Raw genomic sequence first — 22,289 nt, forward strand, 5'->3', positions numbered from 1 at the left:
CATGCTTTTTAATTTATACAATTTAATTTATCTATTAAAAAAGGAGTTTTAATTGAAATGGAAAAAAGAAATATAAAACAATTAAAATGGGGAAAAATAGATTTCATAGGGCCCAATATCCCTCAGCCTTGCTGCGCCCCCCCAGTTTGGGAACCACTGCTTTATTCTTTTAAATTGATACATTAATTTTTTTTTTTTCTACTAAATAAACTTAACTGACTCCTTCACTTCCACTTTAAAATGATATTTGTTTTGTTTTATTATTTTTATTTATTCTATTTATAATTTTTGTGCAATTAAGTTACCTGTCAGTTGAGTTTGTGGCAAAACCTTCATCAGTCTGTACATGTCGTTTATTACTGCATAATATTTTTTTAAATAGATGTTTAATTTCATAAAGTACAAATTGATTTCAAAATGAATTTTGTGTTTTTCAGTTGAATAAAAGTACTAATTCTTCCTATATATATATATATATATATATATATATATATATATATATATATATATATATATATATATATATATATATAAAAGTCTAAAATTCTCATCTCGTTCTCATGAACCCAGTCTCATGTATCGTCTCGTCTCGTGGGATAAGTGTCTCATCACACACCTAGTAAAAATGTATCCTACAAGGTAACACAATGCAACATTGCTCACACTTGAAATGTGTCTCCACATTAAGTCCTTGAAAGGTCCTTGAATTTGAAGTTAAACAAAGTGTGGGAACCTTGAGTTTATTTAACAGTTTAGTTAAAGACCAGTGTGGGTGTTTGTTTATTCTTCAAATGCACTTTAAATATCTTTGAGTGCATGACATTTAAGCTGTGGGTTTAAAACCTATAAAGAGCTGCCTACCTAGACAGCATTTTAAAGTCGTGATTAACAGAAGTAGCAACATAATCTGTCTTTCATATTATGATGAACATCTGAATGGTTTAATAATGGTAGGCATGAGCGATAAATATCAACTCGATATTTAATGCCTTTCTAAATCTGTTTCTGTAATCAGCAGTAAATCTCTACTTGTGTTTGCTTTCATGTGGAGCAGCATTCACTACACTGAGCCATCGTTCACTGACAAGCTGCGCAAAACATAGCTGTGGTAATAATATATCTTTGTTCCAGCACTTTCTTTCTTTCTTTCGTTCATTTGTGGCTTGCAATGGGGTGAGAATTTTCCGAATGAAAATTCCTGGAATTTCTGGAAAGTTTAGGAAATCTTCCACCTTTTTGAAATCCTTATTTATTTACATTTTTTGCTATTGGCTAATATTTGATGATATATCAGTTATTAGCAGATTGTATTTATTTATTTGTTTGTTTATCAATATTTAAAATTATTTTATATATGCCACTATTAAATAATGGCTCAGTTTCATATTAGTTTATTAGTTTCTTATAATTTATAATGATATGTATATATTATTATATTATTTATTTGTGTGTCAATCAGCCACTATTAGACATGTCATGTGTCTTGTTTCCATGTTGGTTGTTGGCAGATATTAGAGTACTTGCTGATTAGCATATTGTTTAAATGGTATCCGTATTGATCAGTATCATATATTTAATTTGGCATGTTCATTTTCCCTCTTATTTTTTCTTTTTTGTTTCATTTATCTGGATAAAATATGCATAATTTCAATATTGACCATAACATAAACTATGTGATAATGTCAAATGTAAGCAAGAATGACCTAATTAAGCAAAGGACAGATTGGGCGGACAAAATTGAAATAACCAAGTAACTGGCAACATGAACCATCTTTCTAGCTGCTCATTGTGGAAAGAAATTATGGTCAACAATTGAAGATGGTATTGACTCTCTCTGAAACATCTCATACCCTCATTTACCTTAAGTGTCCATTCATTCTGCTTAATGTTCTGTATTGTTTTGTTTCTGTAGCACAAAGCGGCTGTTTGATGTCGATAAGCCAATACAGTGAAGGCAAGGAGATGGAGATGAGTATTGGGGGAGGGAGCGAATAAGGGACGACTCTTCAAGCTCGTTAAAAGCTGGGAGGAACTGGCTTCTATTAACTCCTTTAATTAAAGTACTTGTCATATTGCAGTGGTAAGTCAGCATGGCGGTGAAGAATCTCCTCTAGAATGCAAATGTGAATGCGCCTGGCACCTCTGGAGAACACGGCTGAATATGGATCCGCCAAGGTCCAGCTAATGGAGTGGATGCATGGATCCTCTAGCTGTACGGAGGGCTCCCACAAGCTCCCAGAGTGACAGATTGTTTTCCACCTGTCTATGAGCAGCAAAAAATAGTGCAGACCATGAGAAGAGGGTGGATAGAGACACAAAGACCAATAATGACGGAGCCATTCGTAGTCAGGCAACGGGGAACGGAGAGAGACAGAAAGAGGAAGAAACAGAGCATGAAAGCGAGATTGAGGGAGTCTCTCAGGAATGGTCAATGTGTTCCCGATGCCCTTTTGCATCTAATCAAATCAGCAGCTAAACCTTGTTTAGGAGTTTATTAGAATTTAGACACACTGCTTTGTGGAGGAAAGAACAATAAAATAAACTGATGTACAAATAATGCAATTCTGGCCATGGCCTCCAAGGCTGAATGCTTTTTGAAAGAGTGAGAATTAGGTAGCGGCTGAAGCCCATAGCCTCCATCCTAACTCGTGCTTCGGCGATGAAGATAACATTTGAATAATTAATCTGTGAGTCTGTAGGGCTAAGCGAATGAGCAAGAGTGTGGGACAGAGTAAAAAGATGAAAGAGAAACTAGGAATATCCGAACGGCAACTAAGGGGAGAAGAAAAAGCAGGAGTTGTAAACAAAGAAAATATCCCAGAGAATAAAGAAAACTGGGGAAAAGGTCTCGACACTGTTTCCTTTCTCCATCTGGGTCTCAATATCCAATTAAAATTTAATTGCAAACAGTTGGCTGAAGTATGGATTCATTTGTGATGCTCTGATTATTGGTACAAACCTGCTTAGAATGATGGCTTTTGATTGATGTTGTTCTTTCAGCTAATAAACCTGTTTTTTTTATGAACATTGCTTTTTGATTGTCACTCAAACATTTTTTTTTTTTTTTTAATTAAAGGCCCTGGAAAGTTTTTGAAAATAAATAAACATAGATACAGGTCCTTGAAAGTGCTTAAATTTATTTTGTGCAAGAAGTTATCTGGAAAAAAAATCCATATTATTCTCTCCGGTCTGCTAATGTGTTATATCGACCAATAACTTGGCCTATAACTTGCTTGATTTACGTTAGTTATGTGCATTTACGCATTACGTTGTGTTTGTGTTAACTTTGTTGCACGTTGCCATGATGTTCAAGCATCCGCAAGTCCACAAAATTACGACAGTGGTACGTCAACGTTTTACAGGCACATCATTAAATTAATGTTGAATTGCTTTGCTTGTTAAGATGCAGACCCATGAGGGTAGAAAAACAAAAACATATTCATGTATCATAAAACTTCTGTTTACATAATTCTAAGCTCTTTTTAAATCCATGCAAAAGTTAATATCTGATCATTTTAAAATACAGTATAGGATGTACTGAATATTCTTCAGTTTTATGCAAAAGAGAAATATGACAATTAGAATATCAGATCTCTGCCATATGGCCCAAAAAATAAAATAAAACTTTACTTTTTTGCATAGTTGTGTTTGACATATGAAAACTGTAACAATGTATCAACCTTCCTCTCACTTGAAATGTATCTTCACATTAAGTCCTTGAATTTGAGGGTATTGGACCTGAAAGTTCCTTGAAAGGTCCTTGGATATGAAGTTAACCAAAGTGTGGGAACCTTTAGTTTATTAGGAACAAGGATTTAATAGTTTGGTTAAAGACCAGTGTGGGTGATTTTTTTATTCTTCAAATGCATTTCAATTATCTTTGTGTGCATGACATTTTAGCTGTGGGTTTAAAACCTATAGGGAGCTGCCTACCTAGACAGCATTTTAAAGTCGTGATTAACAGAAGTAACAGCAGAATCTTTCTTTTATATTGTGATGGACATCTGAATGGTTTATTCAAAAGAAAAAAAAAGATGGTTCTGTCCATCAGTTGTTGATTGGATAGAGGTAGACCTGAATGTTTCGGACTGATTAAAGGGGTCCTATGACATTGCTAAAAATAACATTATTTTGTGTATTTGGTGTAATGCAATGTGTTAATGCGGTTTTAGGTTTTAAAAAAAATCATTTTCCACATAATGTAGATTATTGTTGCTCCTCTATGCCCTGCTGTTCTGAAATGCGTAGATTTTTACAAAACTCATCGTTATAAAAGGCAAGGTGTACGCTGATTGGCCAGCTATCCAATGCGTTGTGATTTGCTGAATGCTTTAAGCATGTGAAGTAAATGTTAAGCCACTTACCGCATTGTGATGCTGTGTGTCCCCGCATGATGAAACCAAACCTATTATAAACGAGGGACGCAATAACTGATTATAATGTCTTTTTATGCTTTTGCGTTGCGTATCAAGCAGCGTAAACATAAAACTATATCTGTATTTGTGATCGGAGAAACGACAAACAAATGCTACTCTACACTGCTCAAAACTCGCTATTGAATCATCAGTAGGGATTGGTATCGTTTACATTTTATCCATAACGATATGGATACCAATACTGCTTATCGACACTGATAATTATCCATACTGTTATCGATACTATTCGGTGCAAAACATATAAAGTGAAAAGTTGTTGAAAATTTGAAAAAAGTTATTTTATTAGTGCTGAACTTTAGAAACTGTATTAAAGTTCTTCATTTAAGCAGTGAGTTATTTTTCTTTTTGTCTTATTTTATTAACGTTAAAGTAATAGTTCACCCAAAAATGTCTCAAATTCTTTACCTATGAACACGTTCCTTACAGACTGTGAGTCAGAAGTGCCAGACTGTCCTTGCAAAGTTGGAACTGCCCCACTTTATAGAAACAGATACTGGGATTGTAGGCTACTCTCACAGGAAACGGTTCTCATGCTCCTTAAAATGCCCTGCACACATTTGGATATTTGGTTTGAACTGTTCTGGAACACTGTTGTAAATATAGCTAATCCACTGATTTCTAGTTGTGTCCTCTTCTGTAATACCAAACAAAGTAGTTTCGCTTTCACAGCGAAACACACTGTGTCTAAACATCATGGCTCTGGTGACAACAGTGAGAATGAAGTTATGCCTTCTTTCTTTGAACATGTAGACATGGGGGCGTGTTAGAATGAGCAATTTTAGGGGGCAGTGGTTGACTCTTAACTTTTTTAAAAGAATATCTCTTTGGATTTGATACTTTATTCTTTGCAACTTTACATATATTCTTCATGCACCAAGAGCTTCTAAAGAAAAATAAAATAAAAATGAATTGCATCATATGACCCCTTTAAATTATTGGAGAAATCTGACATTTGACCCCAGAGAGAAGTATGTGAAGTTGAGATGAAGGTCCAAATAAAAAGAAGAAATCTTTAATATATAGGAATCATTAAGATTGGCAGCATACATTAAATAAATACATTAATACACAAAAACATTAATACACTGCTCCCCGCAGTTGGGGGTTCGATGTCTTGCTCAAGGGCACCTAAGTCATGGTATTGCCAGCCCGAGACTCGAACCCACAGCCCTAGGGTTGGGAGTCAAACTCTCTAACCATTAGGCCACAACTTCCATGTTGATGTAATCCTTGCTTTTTCTTGGGTTTTATTTTACCGGAAAGCCACAGGAAGACATCAGTGCTTCTTTTTGTTGACAGGAGATTTATAAATGATTCTCATTACAAAATTTGGGAAGATGTTTGTCCCATTTATCACACTGACACATGCCTTGTAAAAAAATTACTAAAATGCAACTGATGAGTATTTGAACCATGAATAACAAGCAGATATCGCTACGAGCTTGTGCAGCACTGTCAGAATACATGCATTTTGTGTGTGTATTAGAAAACATAACATTCTGCAACTTGTTTACTTATTGTTTAAGGCCATTTCACGATTTCAGTCATCATTTGGTAAGCAGCAACAACCACTCCATCGTCTTCTCATTGAAGATATTTGATGCAGTACTAAACAGTCACTCGCTGTCGGTGCTTGTTATTGATTTTTGCATGTTTCTCTGAAACTTTTAAATGCTTCTACCCTGCCGACATGTTCACTGCATTACAGGCCTCTGACTATACGCTGGTTGCTATTTGATCATATCATGTCATTGTTCTTTACTTCATTTTTAATTTTTTGCTATTTTCGGCCAAATAATTTTGGTTGCTTGTGTCGTGGATATAGAAAGCAATCCCAAAGAGCATTGCTATAAGCGTGCGTAAGAATGCTATCCAAGAACTCCATTATTTTACCCATATTAGCTTAGCAGCATGCTAACATCAAACTCCATTAGAATAAATTGTGAGTTCAGACCTTGTGATTCTCAGGAACACAATTTGTGTTTATTAAAAATAAATCTGTAATAAAATATTAATATTAGATGCAAGGTAGATCACTATTTCTAAAATAAATAGAAGTATAAAGAAAAAAATTAAAATAAAATAACTTTTAGGCCTATACCTAAATTGATGCACCTTTAGTAAGGACGTTGACATCTAGGCAGCTTGCTAGATTTTGTAACAAAGCAATTGAATCCATTACTTTCACATGAAAATAGAGTACACAGTCAAAAATGATTGCTTCAAACGGGAGTCCATGGCACACCAAAAATTAAAAAAAAAAAATACTTAATTCAATCCATCATTGCTTTTTGATCACCAACAAGCTTTTTAAGTACCATCTAGACCATCAGAAACCAGCTTCATGGTCTCTTTAAATCATTTTAAATACTGACGGCAAGACCAACATTATTGCGATCTGTCTATGGAGATTCCCGAACTGTGAGGCCTGAGATGACTGTGAGGTGTAAGCTCTTGTGGTAATAAGTGTCAAGCCATTTTCTCAAATTTGCTCCCTATCATCAGTCAAAGAGTGTAAAATGAAAAGCATATTTTCAAATCCCGAACTATTACATGGATTAAGCAAGACAATGTCACGGTTTTTCGTCCGTCTGTCGATAAAAAAAAAAAAAAAAACTGTGTTTATATTGTCTAAATGTTTTATTTTATTTTTATTTTTTTTAGTGTAGAGCATATGTTTAAGAGGCCTACTGAGGGAAAGGGTTATTTGGGAACACATGATGAATGTAATAGAGGCTGTAGAGGACGAACTGTTGGGATTGTAGGTATTTTGGTCACAAGGGTTACCACGTGTAACGTTGTGTGCATATTTATGACAAGTGCCCAGAGCAGGGTGTGTGATGGGGGAGTGCAGATGGTCATTAGCTGCAATGTTTAAAAGCTCCACAGCCATTTAGGACCATTTATCCCTTAGTGATGAGTTTTGCCACTGTGCTCACCCATCGATAACTCATCCTTCCGTCCTCCTTTTTTTTCCCCAGGCTTTTTATGGCCCTAAAATTCCTCTGCCTGATCAGCACAGTATTATATCACTGCTTCTCCACTCTAAATAATTTAGCCCGCGCTACTATCTTTCTTCTTGCTAAACCTCATTCCCCTTTAGTATTTGTACCTTGTATTAAATTCTCTCTGTTGTTTTTGGTTTATTTATTTTTCTCAAGCTCAAGGTGGTTTTTCTATGTCTGTTCTAATGTATGCTCATGGTAGCTGTTACTTGTATTTTTAATGGTTTACCGTGCATTTAAAAAGTCTGAAATGAAGTACCATTAGAAAGACAGAACTCTGAAAAGCAGGCGGCTGAGATGTCACATCAGGAACTTCAGACTGAACCTCAGGACAAATGTCTCGTTAGTTGACACATTGGCTAATCAGAAATAACAGCTTAATTGTTTGAGAAAAGGAAAATTGCCGTAGTTTGAAATTAGATGTGAATGAAACGGGAAGAGTTGTTTTTGCTCCCACTACATCAGCATTACACCAGCCAAGCAACTGACTTTGAGATCAATCAGAATTTATCTCAGATATTCATCTAATTCTTAATCTGGAACATTTGTTCTCCTAAAATGTAATGGAGCTAATGTGTGTGTGGCATTTTTATAAAGATATTAATGTAAAATCTATTTAGCTATTCTTATATTCTCAAGGTTTAAAAGAGAAATGTGTAGATAATAATACTGTAAGTGGGCACCGTAACTCACACATTCCACAATATTTGAAACCAGTAGGTGATATTAATGCTGACATTGTTTGTGCAAATATGATCTGAACCAAACCTAAACCAAGACTAATGAGGTATTGCCATGGAGATGATATCTGCTTTGTGCACTTTACACAGTACAGACCTTTCTAGATATCTTTCACTACCACTGCAGACAAATCAAAAGGAGGTCTTCCCTTTTGCGTTCTCCCAATTGTAATTTATGTCTCAGAAAGCCTTTCTTGTTTCCCCTTGGACCCCAAAGCCAATTCTTTGGCTGATACAAAAAACTGCACTTTATTTATGGGTACTCTTCTATTCAAACTCATAGTAACAAAGTGTGGATAGAATTTCGTACTACACGGTAATGCAGTTCCTCACAGATGTTTCTAGCAGATGGCCTAGGCCTCGGTTGATGTGTGTGTTTGCTTTCCACTCTGTGTACTCTTAAGTCAGATACATTACAGTAATCCAGTCTCAAGCACAAATCCACTCATCGTTCATATTACAAGCAATGATAGACTTGAGCTATCTACCCATCATGGTAGCAGTTCAAAAATAGCTCCGGTGGCTGGGAGAGAGGTGTTTGAGTGGAAATGTGTGTGTGTGTCTCGGTAGGCAGAATGGAGAAGCATGTGTTTATGAAGGTTGGAAATAATGGCAGCAGAGGATAATTGGACAGGTTTTACCCTGGACTATAGACACTCCGAAGCGCTCCAGTGGGTGCATAACTGCTGCCACCCAGGAATGATCAGAGTCCTTGAAGACGAGAGAGTTACAGCAGTGATTGTGTTGGACACAGCAGTCTGCGCTGAGAACACCATCAATCCAGTTCACCTCGCCTCTTACCTCTGGCCTACAGGTGGACTTTGTGAATGAGGATCTCTCCATCTGTAGAGAACCCTGCAAAAAAGTCCCCAATTATTTATGGACATTTCACATAGAGCTTTAGATGAGCCTGCAGATTTTCAAACTTCCCAGAAAGAAACAAGCTGTCGATTCATTCACTTCAGATCCCAGTTACACCGGGTTATGTCATAGGATTGATAGATGCATGCACACACAACGTATTTCTCGCTCACCCTTGCTCTTTCTCTGTAATTTATCCCCTAATGTTTTCTCTCTGCTTGCCTGACAGAATCCTGCCCTTGCATCCGTTTCCCCTCTCCGTCTTTCCTCACTCCAGGGTGTGCTTCCTCTTGCTGGAATATGGCTGCATCAGGGATTCCCACCTTCATCCTTTGAATGAGATTAGTGAAAGGCGAGCCTGCTTTAGTTTGATGATGTTAATGTGTTGTTAAAAACCAGGTTGTTTAGTTGCTTTTGTTTTATCATCTCGTTCCATAGGTGTTTATAAATCCGGTTAAACACCGGTTGAGAAGCGCAGTGCCGCGGCACATCGTGCCACATCTTTACATTATTTAGAATTTTGCTAGGTGCTGTGGACAGATGCCGAATGGCGTACACACACAGAAAACAATGTTTTACAAATTTAAAGCAATAGTTCACTTTTTCAAATAAAATTTTAGTATGTTTTAGCTTACTTCAAGGAAATTTACTTCTTTGTTTCCGCAGTATTTCCCATTTTTATATTTTTAGGTCAAACCGTTCTTGTCTGTGACTCATATAATGGAGGTCTATGGTCACCACCTCAAAGAGCATGCACAGAGGAGTCAAAATTAAACAATTCCCCATCGTAAGTACATATTGATGACCTAAGACATGAAACGAGCGGTTTTTGTAAGAAAACGAACAGTATTTATATAGTTTTTACCTCTTGTACACAACCACGTTCAACGGATTTGAGGGCGCGAGTGCTTCCTGATGTGACGTGTGCGCACGCTCTGGCTTAGTCCGCGCAAACGCGGAAAGCACCGGAAGTGATTTGAAACTGATTTGCTAAAATTAAAACAGGGACAGTACTAGATCAGCGCCAGCCAATGAAATTGCCATTTGCTCCGCCCACTACCGGAGAAACCGGTATGTCTTCTGCTTGTTCGAAAATGAATATGAATAATTCTAAATGAACTCCATTATTTTGACAGAAGAAGACATCAAAGAATAGTTCACATATAGCGTGTCGAGTCAGCGTGGTAAGACTCTCTCTCTATTTGAATGTGTGAGAAACAACGGTGAGTCGTGCGCCTTCACAAAGAGTTTACAGAGCATCAAATACAGGTGCGCTGTGCGTCCACTGCGATGAGCTGAAAATTTCAGATCGCTTGATGGAGAAAGAACTCTGAAGCTCAGATGCTGAAATTAGTGCAATCGTCATGCGGTTCAGTCTATGAAGTAAACACACCCGCACGTCTCTGCCATTCATTATTTTACACAGAGACGCGCAGAACACGGATTCATATTTCAAACAACTTTTGCGTCTTAACATTTACAGATACTGGTCCATATGGAGATTTGATTTGATTAATTTATGCTGACTTTGACAAATTCCGTGACTGTCCATATTAAAATGTAAGTTTCATTTTCATGACTGGATTTTGAGATTCCGTCCGCGTTTTCTGCTTCACGGAAATCACGGAACTGGGCTGACCGGGTACTCGGGTACCACCGGGTCTTAAAGAAACCTGGTACCGTGACATTTTCATTTTTTTGTACCGACTTGGTACCTAAGTACCGGCTCTTTTGACAACACTAGATTAAATGTATTTAATTTTATTAATGCAGCCTGGGTGATCATAAGAGAAGTGTAGTAGCAAACATACATTTGAGTTGTGTGTATTCTGTTGAGAAAGTGTATGTGAGAATTATTGATTTTTGTCATGTCCAACTGTCCATCTGTATGCAATTCACATTGGCATGCATGCCTTTGTATCCTTGAAACATGTTGTGCAGATACAATTCCAGCTTCCTTGATTATTGGCGCCCTCGTCTGAAACCAAAATAGTACCATCCATGCTAATGTGGCCAGTTTAATGTTAACCCCAGTTGTAGTTTAGTGCTGTGGTGTGGGACACAGAGCACTGGTAGCTCTCTGATGTGTGGTGACAGTGGTTGGACGGCGAGGTTCATTATTCATGGCCTGACATTCCATTTAATCACATTTTATTATGAAGCAGTGCAGGACTCAGTAAATCAGCCTGTGCTTGGAGCTCCTGAAGGCTGGAGAAGGGCAGGTGGGGTGTTTACGGATGGCTTTAATCAGGAGAATTTCTACAGTGACACCCCCTACTTAACGCACACACACACATGCTGGTACTCACACTAAACTATGTGTATGCAAATATACACACACTTATATTATCAGCAGACTGCATGCAAATGCAGATTTAATGCACACACACACACACACAGAAAAAACACTGAAGCGCATACACACAGACTTCAAAGTCCAATCTGTCTTTCCTCCCTCTTCATTGAACTTTGTAAAGCACCACCTGTTCTCCTTCTCCAGTTTTGTATCTTTCTCTTCCCTCTTCCTTCTCCAGTGTCCCTGCTCTCTTCCCAAAGGAGCACCTGTGATAATTGGAGAGGGAAGTGCTCGTTTTTCTAATGGAGAATCTGGACTTGATGCTGCAGTACTCATCCATGTGGAAATGTCTCCTAATGGAGGCCGCCTCTGGCCTCAGCACACTCCTCCGCTTCCTGCCCAGACCTGCCTCATTTGGGCAATCTTTAGTTCATCTGTAGTGGGATCACGCTAGTGTCTCTTTCATACCTTCTTGGCCTGGTGGTGAACTTAAGTGATGATCTCCTGTTTGGTCTGAAAATGGGAGAAGTATTTGTGTATTTTATGTCAAAAGGTTTTCAGAGGCAAACCAGGAAGCAAGTTCATGGCATCTTTAAAAAAGAAAATAGCATTCTGTTTTAATGAAAAAGTTCACCCAGAATTTGAACTTTGCTTGAAGTTCTACATAATGATTTTTTGGGGAAAGGTTTACTTTGTGTCCTATGATTAAATTACAATGTGATTTTGGAATTCCACGAGTGTGACAATTAAATGTTTTATGCTTTGCATACACTACTGTATAGTATTAATTACCTATTGTAATATATTTTATATTGTCAATTGTGATGAAGAAAACAAACAAAGAACATGATCCTTCAGAAATTGTTTAAATATATCTGTGCTTAAAAGTGCTGTATGTAGGATTGACACAGAGTGGTTGAACTAGGTATTGCAGTCCAAATTCAAAATATTGGAGAGGGTTTTTTTTCACCCGGCCCCTGCTCCTCAGACTTGGCACTCACGCAGGTTGCAGATTGATGACACTAACAAGAACGAGCGCACTTGCCGATGAATGATATGAAATACACTGTGTTTTCTGCCGACTGGCGACTGAAATTACAATTGGCAGTGGGTGGGTTTCACAAACCAAAACAGAGACAGACATTCCGGCTCTGAATGCACACTTTCAAAGGAAAATAACTGTGACTGTAGCATTGTTCTTCAGATAAACAAGGATGTTAACTAAGCATGTTTCTTAAATATCTGCAAACATATTATGGGATTTGTAATGCTTTAGTAGTGTCAAAAACTTACATATAGCACCTTTAAGATTTCTAATTACTATCAATGTTGAAATCCATAATACTGTATTTGTGGTAATCATAACAGTTTTTTTCATCATTCCTTAATGAATTCTGTTCTATTGAGAGAATATTAGAAGTTTTGGTAGTGTGTGTTCTGAATCCTTAACATGATAAAAACATTCTGTTTACAGCAGCAGCAGCAAAAAAAAAAATAAAAAAAATAAAAAAAAATAAAACTGTTTGTGGGTCATTAAGAGGGTGAAAATGCTCATGTGGCTTTCTAAAGAATAAAAAGTACATAAAGGGGATATGACCCCTTTAATTTATCAAGTGTGTAATATCTGTTCTGCCTTTTTAATGAATAAAGAATAAAAATGATGATGATCATTTAGTTGATAATTATTTTGTTTACATACAGTAATAATAATAATAGCTGTTTAAAACAGGTTTTCTAAACATACTCCTGCCTGCCATTGGTTGGATGAACATTAACCACTCAAACTCACTGAGCACGCTTTCTCAGGACATTAAGCTGGGGTTCCAATGTGTTTTTACTTCAAACAATGGCTTTCTGGGTATTATAAAGCGATTTTTGTAGTGTTCAGAAATAATAGTATTCACTTGTCTAAGTCATCCACTTCCTGCCTAACAAAGATTATGTAAAATGGCTTAGGTTGTAGCCGGTGACCGGTCGGTGTGTTTGAGCTGATGGAGATTAGATGACAGCTCTGGGATCTGTCTGAAAAGGGAACCTGACGCGAGTCCTGGAACATGAACGCTCAGAGCGATGCCTGTAGCTAAAGCTGCATCACACAGTTTAACTTCCTGCTCTGCTGACACCCTGGAGGACTATATGGGTCATAGTGGTGCTGTGGGGAAATGCAAGCACATTCGCGCAGTTGTTGGGCACACCTGGCAGCTGGAGGCTCCATTTTGCTCTAATCTTCTAACCCCCCCTTAAAATAGCCCTCAGGATGCATTCTTACAGTAGGCTACAGATTACTCAACTCTGTTGCAGTTAATAGTGCATCAAAACAATACATTGCCTTAATGAAAGTTAGAAACGGTCTATTCGAAAATTGCTCCAAGTGATATATATGTGTATATATATATATATATATATATATATATATATATATATATATATAAATCTGAACTAAACTTGCCTTGTCATTCCCATATCTCATATAAAAAAAAAAAAACACCTTCCGCAACAATGTTTATTAAGAGAGAAAATAAAATATTTAAATGAGTGATATATATATATATATTTTTTTTATTTTTTTTTATTTTTTTTTCTTTACTGTGATATCAGGGCAGTTTTGTCAACATGACATTTCCCCAAAAAATATTAAATTCAATTTTGTAATAGAGAAATAGAAAACATGCTCATCATAGAAGGGGACTATTCAAATCACTGAATGTGTGAAGTGTATTTTTAAATCAGTTAATAGATAGCGTCTGAAATCAGAGTTGATAGCTTCCATCTGTAATCTCCGACCTGTGAAATAAGCTCTTTTAGCTGCTATATTGATTGTGATTTTGATAGGTCTGTAAAGTGTTTATTAGCTACCATTCTTATGATTGGTGCATGGGCCGTGGTGTCTCAGGTGGCCCATGCTGCACAGAATTCTCTCACTTATCACCTGTGCTGTCCTCGTTTGCTTTTACACCACAGTAAACAGTTTTAAAGGTTTTTATTTTCTGTCAAAGCTGGAAATTGAGATTTAGCAGTCTGTTTGGCACTCAAACGTTGTAGCTGCCAAGCTTCAGTGTTTGGTTTGTATAACAATTCTCTGGGTTAACGTGAGCTTTGTTTCTTTTCTGCATTTTAGGTTGACGGGGTTTCAACTGCCCGCCCCTATAGTCAGCACAGGACCAAGACTCACACTATGGCTGCTGTCAGACTATGCTGTGAGTGGCCAGGGCTTCAAAGCCGTGTACGAAGGTAAGAAACATGTATTAATCTTCTTTTTTTTTGTCTCAAGTCAAAATGTTCAATCTCTCATTTCTGGGAAACCCTGTAATTATGTAAAGTGGACTCTGCACTAGCATGCGTTGCGTAAACATAGACTTTTATCTCATTCTATAGGCTAATTGCCTTGACATGCATGTCCAATTTAAAGACTGAGAATCCGTGCACTGATTTCCTCTTGGTTCCATGCTGGCTTCTCGTCATATTTCTTTTGATGTGAGTGCTTTATGACCCGAAAAGCAGCAATATTAATACTCGCTTCAGAGAAGCAGCAAAGAGAATGAATCTATGCTAATTAGATTAATTATCTAATTGAGATTGTGCACTGATGGCAGGTGAATCAAGTCCTCTGGGTTCATCTAGTTCTGCACAGTATAAATGGAAAATAATGTGTGATTTAGAGGATCACGGTGTATATGCATTAGGTTTTATGTTTTCATACGAAGTGTTTCTTTGCATTCATTAGTTTCATCTTATGCTGAATATAGAGGGTGGTCGACCTGATTTGTTATGCAAAATGTGAAAAAACAGTTCTAGTTTATAGATGGATGTCTAAAGTGGGGCAAGTAGTTCACATTTAGAAAAAAATGGCTTTCTTGATCACTTAGTGTGATATACTCACCAATTAATTCGCTTTTATTATGAGCCTTACGAAGTTCTGGCAGGGTCTGAAATCAAGTCACAGTTTTGCTGTGACTGATCGTACAATTTGGCTAGCAATGGTTGGAAAAAAATGTCTAAATATTGTTTTTATGTTGTAAAAAAAAGAAAGAAAGAAAAAAAAAAGACATAAGCTCCCGAAGCAGGTGAAGAGGACAGGAGCATCCTGAGCAATGACCTACACCAGTATAGACAGGCCTGATCTCATCCATATGTTTGGGACTAATTCAGTCTGGTACTATAATTATGTGCCACCTCTTGTCACATGACCTTCTGCGGGTCTGCTGAAACTGTGTACAAGAGCAGAATTAAAGAGTGATGTATGTAGCACATGCCCCTGGTCTGACTTTCAGTAAAGACAGCAGAATAATGAGAAGCCCAGAGCTCTTATCAATAGCCCACGGCTGAATAGCGATTTCCTTTATGACTGTGTGAAGCCAAGCTCATCAAGAACATCAGCATACCCAATCAACAATTTATTTTATTCTTATGATACTCTGTCCTGTATAGTATGGAACCGTAATTAATAGTTTTACACTTTACAGTGAAATATGTAAATATTCATTCTATCTATCTATTTATCTATCTATCTATCTATCTATCTGTCTGGTCTTTTATTATATTAATAAAAACACTGATAGTACCACAAAAGAGTCTTACCATTTACTACACTTTGTTATTCTTCCAATGATTCACCTCTTGCAACAACCCTCTCATTCTCACTCAATTTATTCATGTGTACCGAGGAAATCATTAAATTTTTTCATGAAATTCAGACAATAAATACTGTTGTGGTGCGACATATCGCCATATATTAACGCCTCAGTTCTAACGATAGCATGGAGCATGAGTGACCGTGATCATGCCTTCGTTTATATTTCTAGTTTTAATGAGAAATATACATCAATGAACATCTCACCCCTCATGTAATCGCTCAATTTGTGTTTCAACTGTGGAAAGACACAATTAAAACAGCATGTAAACAATGTCACGTAACATTTCATTTACCCCAGGCAAGTCATCAGTGTCTACAACTCGGTATTTCCTAGAGAAAGAAATGTCTAGTGAAGAGCGTTTTGCAAAATATTAGAATATGCTTTATAATATTTACTCATATAATTAATTACTAATATATATTTACTTTTTTATAGAACGTTTGACCTATTCTTGTTTCTTTTTTAATGATTTTTAATGAGTCAACTTGAAAATGTAATATCTCATGCATGAAATGGCATTCTAAAAACAAGTTAGTTCAACTCCCATCTTCTTGCATGTTTTCCCTGTTCCACTGACAGGGCTCTGAACCGGTTCACGGAACAAAATGAAAACCAGAAAATGAACGAAATTTTGACAGGAACAGAACCAGAAATTAAATCAAATTTTATAGTTCTGAACAGAATAACAAATTTGATACTGCCATTAACCAGTTATTAATGTTCTTTAATCATTTCATTTATATTTGAAATTTGCTGTCAACCAGTGAGGAATTCAAGTAGTAGTACACGTTCTATGCAAATGGGACAAATAGAAACTTAATGTTTGTGAATTTTTTATTTATTTATTTTACTCATTTTTAAACGTGGGTCCCAAGGCCAAATGCAACTGAATTGGTGTGTCTGTGTGTGCGCGCGCTCTGAATCTTGTGGTCATATTATACAAACCAAACTAGTTTGAGTCATTTCCTGAACATTTATTTTTTATTTAAAATCCTTCTGCCATTCAATTAATAACTTTTTTATTAACTAACACAGTGCCCTCCACTATTATCGGCACACTTGGTAAATATGACAAAAGGCAGTGTCCAATGCTTGTTGGTCACAATTATTAGCACCCCTAGAAATGATTTAAAGTTTTAAACATCTCAGAAGTATTTTACCATTTATATTTACATTTTTTTAGCACACCAGGGTGACTAGGAGCATGCAATTGTCCAGCCATGACTTCCTGTTCCACAGGATTATAAATATGAGGAACACAAAGGCCAAATAAATTTTTATCATCCATCACAAGGAGCAAAACCAAAAAATATAGTTCTGATGTGCAGAACAAAATAGATAAACTAAAGCATTGAAAATCCCCATTTCCACCATCAGGGCAATAATTAAGGGGTTCCAATCAAATAAAGATGTTACAAATCTGCCTGGAAGAGAACATGTGTATATCATCCTTATGCACAATGAGGAGCAGAGTTTGAGTGGCTGAAGACTCTCCAAGGATCACAGCTGGAGAATTGCAGAGATTAGTTGAGACTTGAGATCAGAAAGCTTAAAAAAATAAAATAATAATAAAATAATAATAATAATAATAATCAAAGAGCCCATACATCACCACACGTTGGCACTAGGGCTGGGTATTGTTCAAAATCTTTCGATCCGGTGCCAATTTCGATACCTCAGTTTCGATACCGGTTCCTAACGATACTTTTTTCGATACCATATATTTTAAAATCCATTTCAACATCAGCACAAATACATTAAACACAAAACTTTTATTTTTCACCTTAATTAAAACAAATTCTGGTAACACTTCACACTCAGGATAACATTATTAATACAACTGGTTGTGCTTTTTGGATAGGGGTGCACCATTCAGGGGCGGACTGGGACCAAAAAGTTGCCCTGGACTTTCTGGCCCACAGCAGCCCACCACATCATAACGCAAACACCCCTGTTTTTATGTCATTAATTTAATATTTAAGTATACAGTTTGGTGATTTTAACCAATAGGGCAACTGATCCTAAAAAAGAAGAAAAAAAAAAACAGCAGCTGTTCATTTAGCAACTCCTTGTGAGGGATACATGCTCATCAAGACACAAACATTCTTCTAGAACTCACACTTTGCATTCAGTTAGCAGATCCATATCAATCATGAATGAAGTAGAAGTTTATAAACTCAAACGATAGCTTTATGTGCTTTACAGATTAACTTGACATCTTTATTCATTCAAGATGTTTAATAATAGATAATCTTTGGCTCGGTAATAAAAGTTCATGATCCACTTAGTGAACCGATGATTCTTTTGAGTCAATCTTTTAAAATAATCATTTATTTTGTTTAACGAAACCAGTGTTTCACAAACTTGATAGATCTGAGGTGCAGGGCTCGTAAAATCGCTCTCCTGACGTCCCGGGGCTATTGTGTTTTCCAGTCCGATGTGCTATTGTGAATAGTGATGTAAAATTCCTATCTTGATTTGAGTTGTTCACTCGCTTGCAGGGGTGAAACAGATCATGGCCGATCGTTTGCATTTGTTTCTAAATATTGCTGATTCAAGCGTTTTAAACAATTTGTGCGCGTTCGGAGCTTGTGCTCAGTCATTCAAAGCACGCGCTGTGAGCAGCATTTCAGACAATGCGCGTACAGAGAATGAATTCATCTTTCGCGTATCGTAACTTCTGAATAAACACATACATACACAATTAAATCAAAATAATTGTCTCTGCAAGTATTCTCGTAAACACAGTCGGTTATGTTTTAAGTGAACGTATACAGTGGCCTGCTGCTTAGAGAAATTCGCTGTACCGGATAAATCTGTCTCTCTCTGTTTTTTAGACGACGTGAAAGGGGGCGTGTTTCAAGATACGCATCGAGTAGACCAAACTAAACAGGGAGGGAGGGCAAAACACTCATGCAAACAAATGCTTCATTAACACCGGCTTTGGTTGCAATACTCTTATCGCATATGTTGCACTTTGCTGACTCGGCATCCACTTTTATAAAGTGTAGCCGGTAACGTTTTTAGAAAAAACAACTACAGTTGTGTTGTGTGACTGTGAGTATCTTCAGAAATCCTCCCCGTCACGTCACGTGGTGGTGGACAGCCAATCACGGCGAATTTGGGTCCTTACATGCATGTATGCTACAAGCTCACACAGACACAGCCGCTCAGCAAAAAAAAAAAAAAAACGGCTGCTTGGCTTTTGGAACCGAAATTTGACACCGTAAGATAAATTATTTTTCGATACTCATAGTATCGAAGTTTTTCGTTCGATACCAAGTTTGGTACCCAGCTCTAGTTGGCACTGGCTTCTATGGTCAAAAAAAAAAAAACCCCGATGGGTTTAGTAAAAACATGGATAAAAAGTACCCCATGTCCAGGGTTAAATATACTGCTGGATTTTTTACTTTTTTACTGCCAGAGGTCCTGGACGTCATGTTCAGATACATGGCATAATATATTCAATCAGATACCAAAAAAAAAAAAAAAATCTAAACCTGACTGCCTCCATTAAAATATCTTCTAATGGGCTTTGATTGGATCCTCCATCAAGACAATAATCCAAATTAAATATTAAATTCAACACAAAAATGGGTCTCTAAGCACAGAATGAAGCTTCTGCATTAGCTGTCCCAGTCCTCTGACCTGAACCTGTAGAAAATGAGTGTGGTGAACTGAAAAGAAGCACAAGCAACATGCTGTGAATCTGAAGGATCTGGAGAGATTTTGTTTGAATGATTGGACTATGATCTTTTGTCAGGTGTTCTCCAAACCCTTCAGGCTTTATAGGAGAAAACTCAGAGCTGTTATCTTGGGAAAAGGATGTTGCAATAATTGGGTGCCAATAATTGTGGCCAACATGAATTAGAGAAAACATTTATTTCACAGTGAGATTATCCCCCCACTTTCAATTGTTTTACTTCAATGAAAGTTTAGAATTTTGTTCATTTTTTGAATGAAAGAACAAAAGGATAAAAAATGCAGATTTTCACAGCCACTTTTGCAAATATTTATCAAGGGTGCCAATATTAGTGGAGGGCGACGTAACTATTAAAAGCTATTAATTTAGGAGATTTTTATAATTTATTATTAAAAAAATCCATGCTTTATGTAAAGATTTAATGTAGAGTCATGCAGTCATTATTCCAAAATAAATCTCTGGATGGACTTATTTTGCAATGACGAAGGGATAACTGACCATTATTCAGCTTTTAATGAGTGCTTATGGATAATAAAGAAATGGATCTAAAATACTAATCTGAGTTTATACATTTATGCACACATTACATTATACATTATTTTATTAGGTCATTATTGTCGCTTAAATGCACCATAAGTCCATTTGGATAAAAGCATCTACCAGTTGAGCAGAAATAGATGGGAAAGTGAACATGAAATCAGTTGCCTGGGACAACAAGCCTTTTGATCTATTTTTGTTCCATTTTATTAAATATTCTCATACAGCTCATTAGTTGTTGCGCTTTACAATGGATGCACCATTTCCTCAAAGCAAGGTGTCTGTGTTTTAGTGTATGCTAGGGGCTAAGTTTGAGATTGTCCTCCTCCTCCAAAAACCCTAAAATCACTCATTTCAGCCATACTCTCTCCACTCATTTTGAGGGGGTGGAGTTGAGAGGGAAGGATAATGGTTATAAATGAGGGCTCTGCGTCTTCATTTTGCATCTGGATTCTTCCTCTTTATCCTCTCGGAAAAAAAGCCCCCTGGCGTGATGGTGAAACATTAGGGGCATTATGAGCAGTGCTATCAATTAACGCTCTCAGTCAAGCCCCAATGCAGCTGCCACTCTCCGTTAAGGGAGCCACCCGTTGCACAAGCCCCGCGTTTTCTTCTCTGCTAGCTCTGGCAAGAACCCATCTAGAACTAAAAAGCAAGAGCAATCTCGCTCTGTAATGAAAGTCTGTATGACAGAGAGAAACAATCTTAATCACAGCTGGCTGAATAGATGGCACCAAATAAAAAAAAAATTAAAGAACTAATTGTGGTCTATTTTAATATGTTTCATATGTGAGCTAGGGAGGTTTGTATGTACATCATGTTTTTGTTAATGGACATTATATAGCAAATTAATCCATGTGTATTTCAAGCTGCACCAGCAAATGAAATGATTGCAAATTAACTTTTTAACATGTGAAATGGACTCAAACAACTGTGCAAGTATTTAATCTCAGCATGGGTCTGATTGCTTCTCTATAATACTTTGTTTTTATGCATTTCAGTATCAAGATCTACATCCGACTTAAGAGAATTCCAGGAATATTAATGGTCTGTTTTAACCTGTTTAACTGGAACCGTATATACGAGAACAAAGGAAAAATAATGTTAAGATAAGATACAGACATGAAAGGGTATAAAATGTACTGCTGGAAAAGAGGAATAATCGTAATTGTGGTTATTTATTTCTGTTGCTTGCAAATCTGGACTTCTACTTATGAGTCTGTCACAAACCAATGCTTCAAGCAACATTTGAATAATTCTGAAGTTTTGCTTGAGATTTTTAGATTAAACCGCAAAATCTTTAATCAGCAGTGCCACTAACGCGAATGTCTAATCAGCAGAGCAGTTTACAATGACCATTATAACAACTTTCTTGGGATTAAAGCTGAACATTGCAGAGGTAAGCAGCGGTTTGTGTTGAGAGAGGTGTTTTGGGAGGAATATAGTGCACCGTTCTTTCGTTTGGGTCACAGCCAAGCAACTCCATGTAATTTAATGTTTAGCACGACACACCACTAATTAATAGCATTATTCTGAAAGTCACTGTGAATAGACCACTTTACTTAAATGCATCACTATGATGAATGTACTCACCGGTGTTCGTTGCCGGAGCTGGTAAAAGAACAGGCTTGTGCTTTAAATCCTGTGAACACACATAGACAAACACATTTCACAATGATATACTGTACACCTGCGCACAGATGCGCACACACTCTCAATTTCTCATCAAGCTCCGTATCTCATCATAATTCAGGCTTTATTCCCCCTCACCTTCCTGACAGAACTGAGATCATATCCTCCATGAGAGAGTTTAACAGGGGTTTACATGAAAGAGCCATTTCAGCACTCTTCCCATCAGCACACACACACACACATATCTCTCTGCAAGCGGGAGTGGACTTGTTAAAGAGACCCCCTGCTTTCTAATCGATATTTTTGCTGATTCAGAGAGAGTGTAGCCATGCCCTCTGTGGGAGAATGCCGCTCCTTGTTGTCCTCTAAAAGCATGTGTATAGCACCGCCGTAACTCTCTTAAGTGGATTGGTGAGAGGAGTATGATTAAATGTATATAGGAGCT

General features: G+C 37.0%; 1 protein-coding gene across 1 annotated transcript in view; it reads left to right on the forward strand.

The window, feature by feature from the left end:
• Nucleotides 1-22,289, forward strand: part of csmd2 (CUB and Sushi multiple domains 2) — a 280,903-nt gene that overhangs the window by 33,932 nt on the left and 224,682 nt on the right. The window contains exon 3 of the mRNA XM_026288864.1: nt 14,457-14,569. Within this exon, the coding sequence (XP_026144649.1) occupies nt 14,457-14,569 (113 nt within the window). The remainder of the gene's footprint in view (nt 1-14,456; nt 14,570-22,289) is intronic.

The sequence above is a fragment of the Carassius auratus genome, chromosome 19 (genome assembly GCF_003368295.1).
Source record: "Carassius auratus strain Wakin chromosome 19, ASM336829v1, whole genome shotgun sequence".
Taxonomy (NCBI): domain Eukaryota; kingdom Metazoa; phylum Chordata; class Actinopteri; order Cypriniformes; family Cyprinidae; genus Carassius; species Carassius auratus.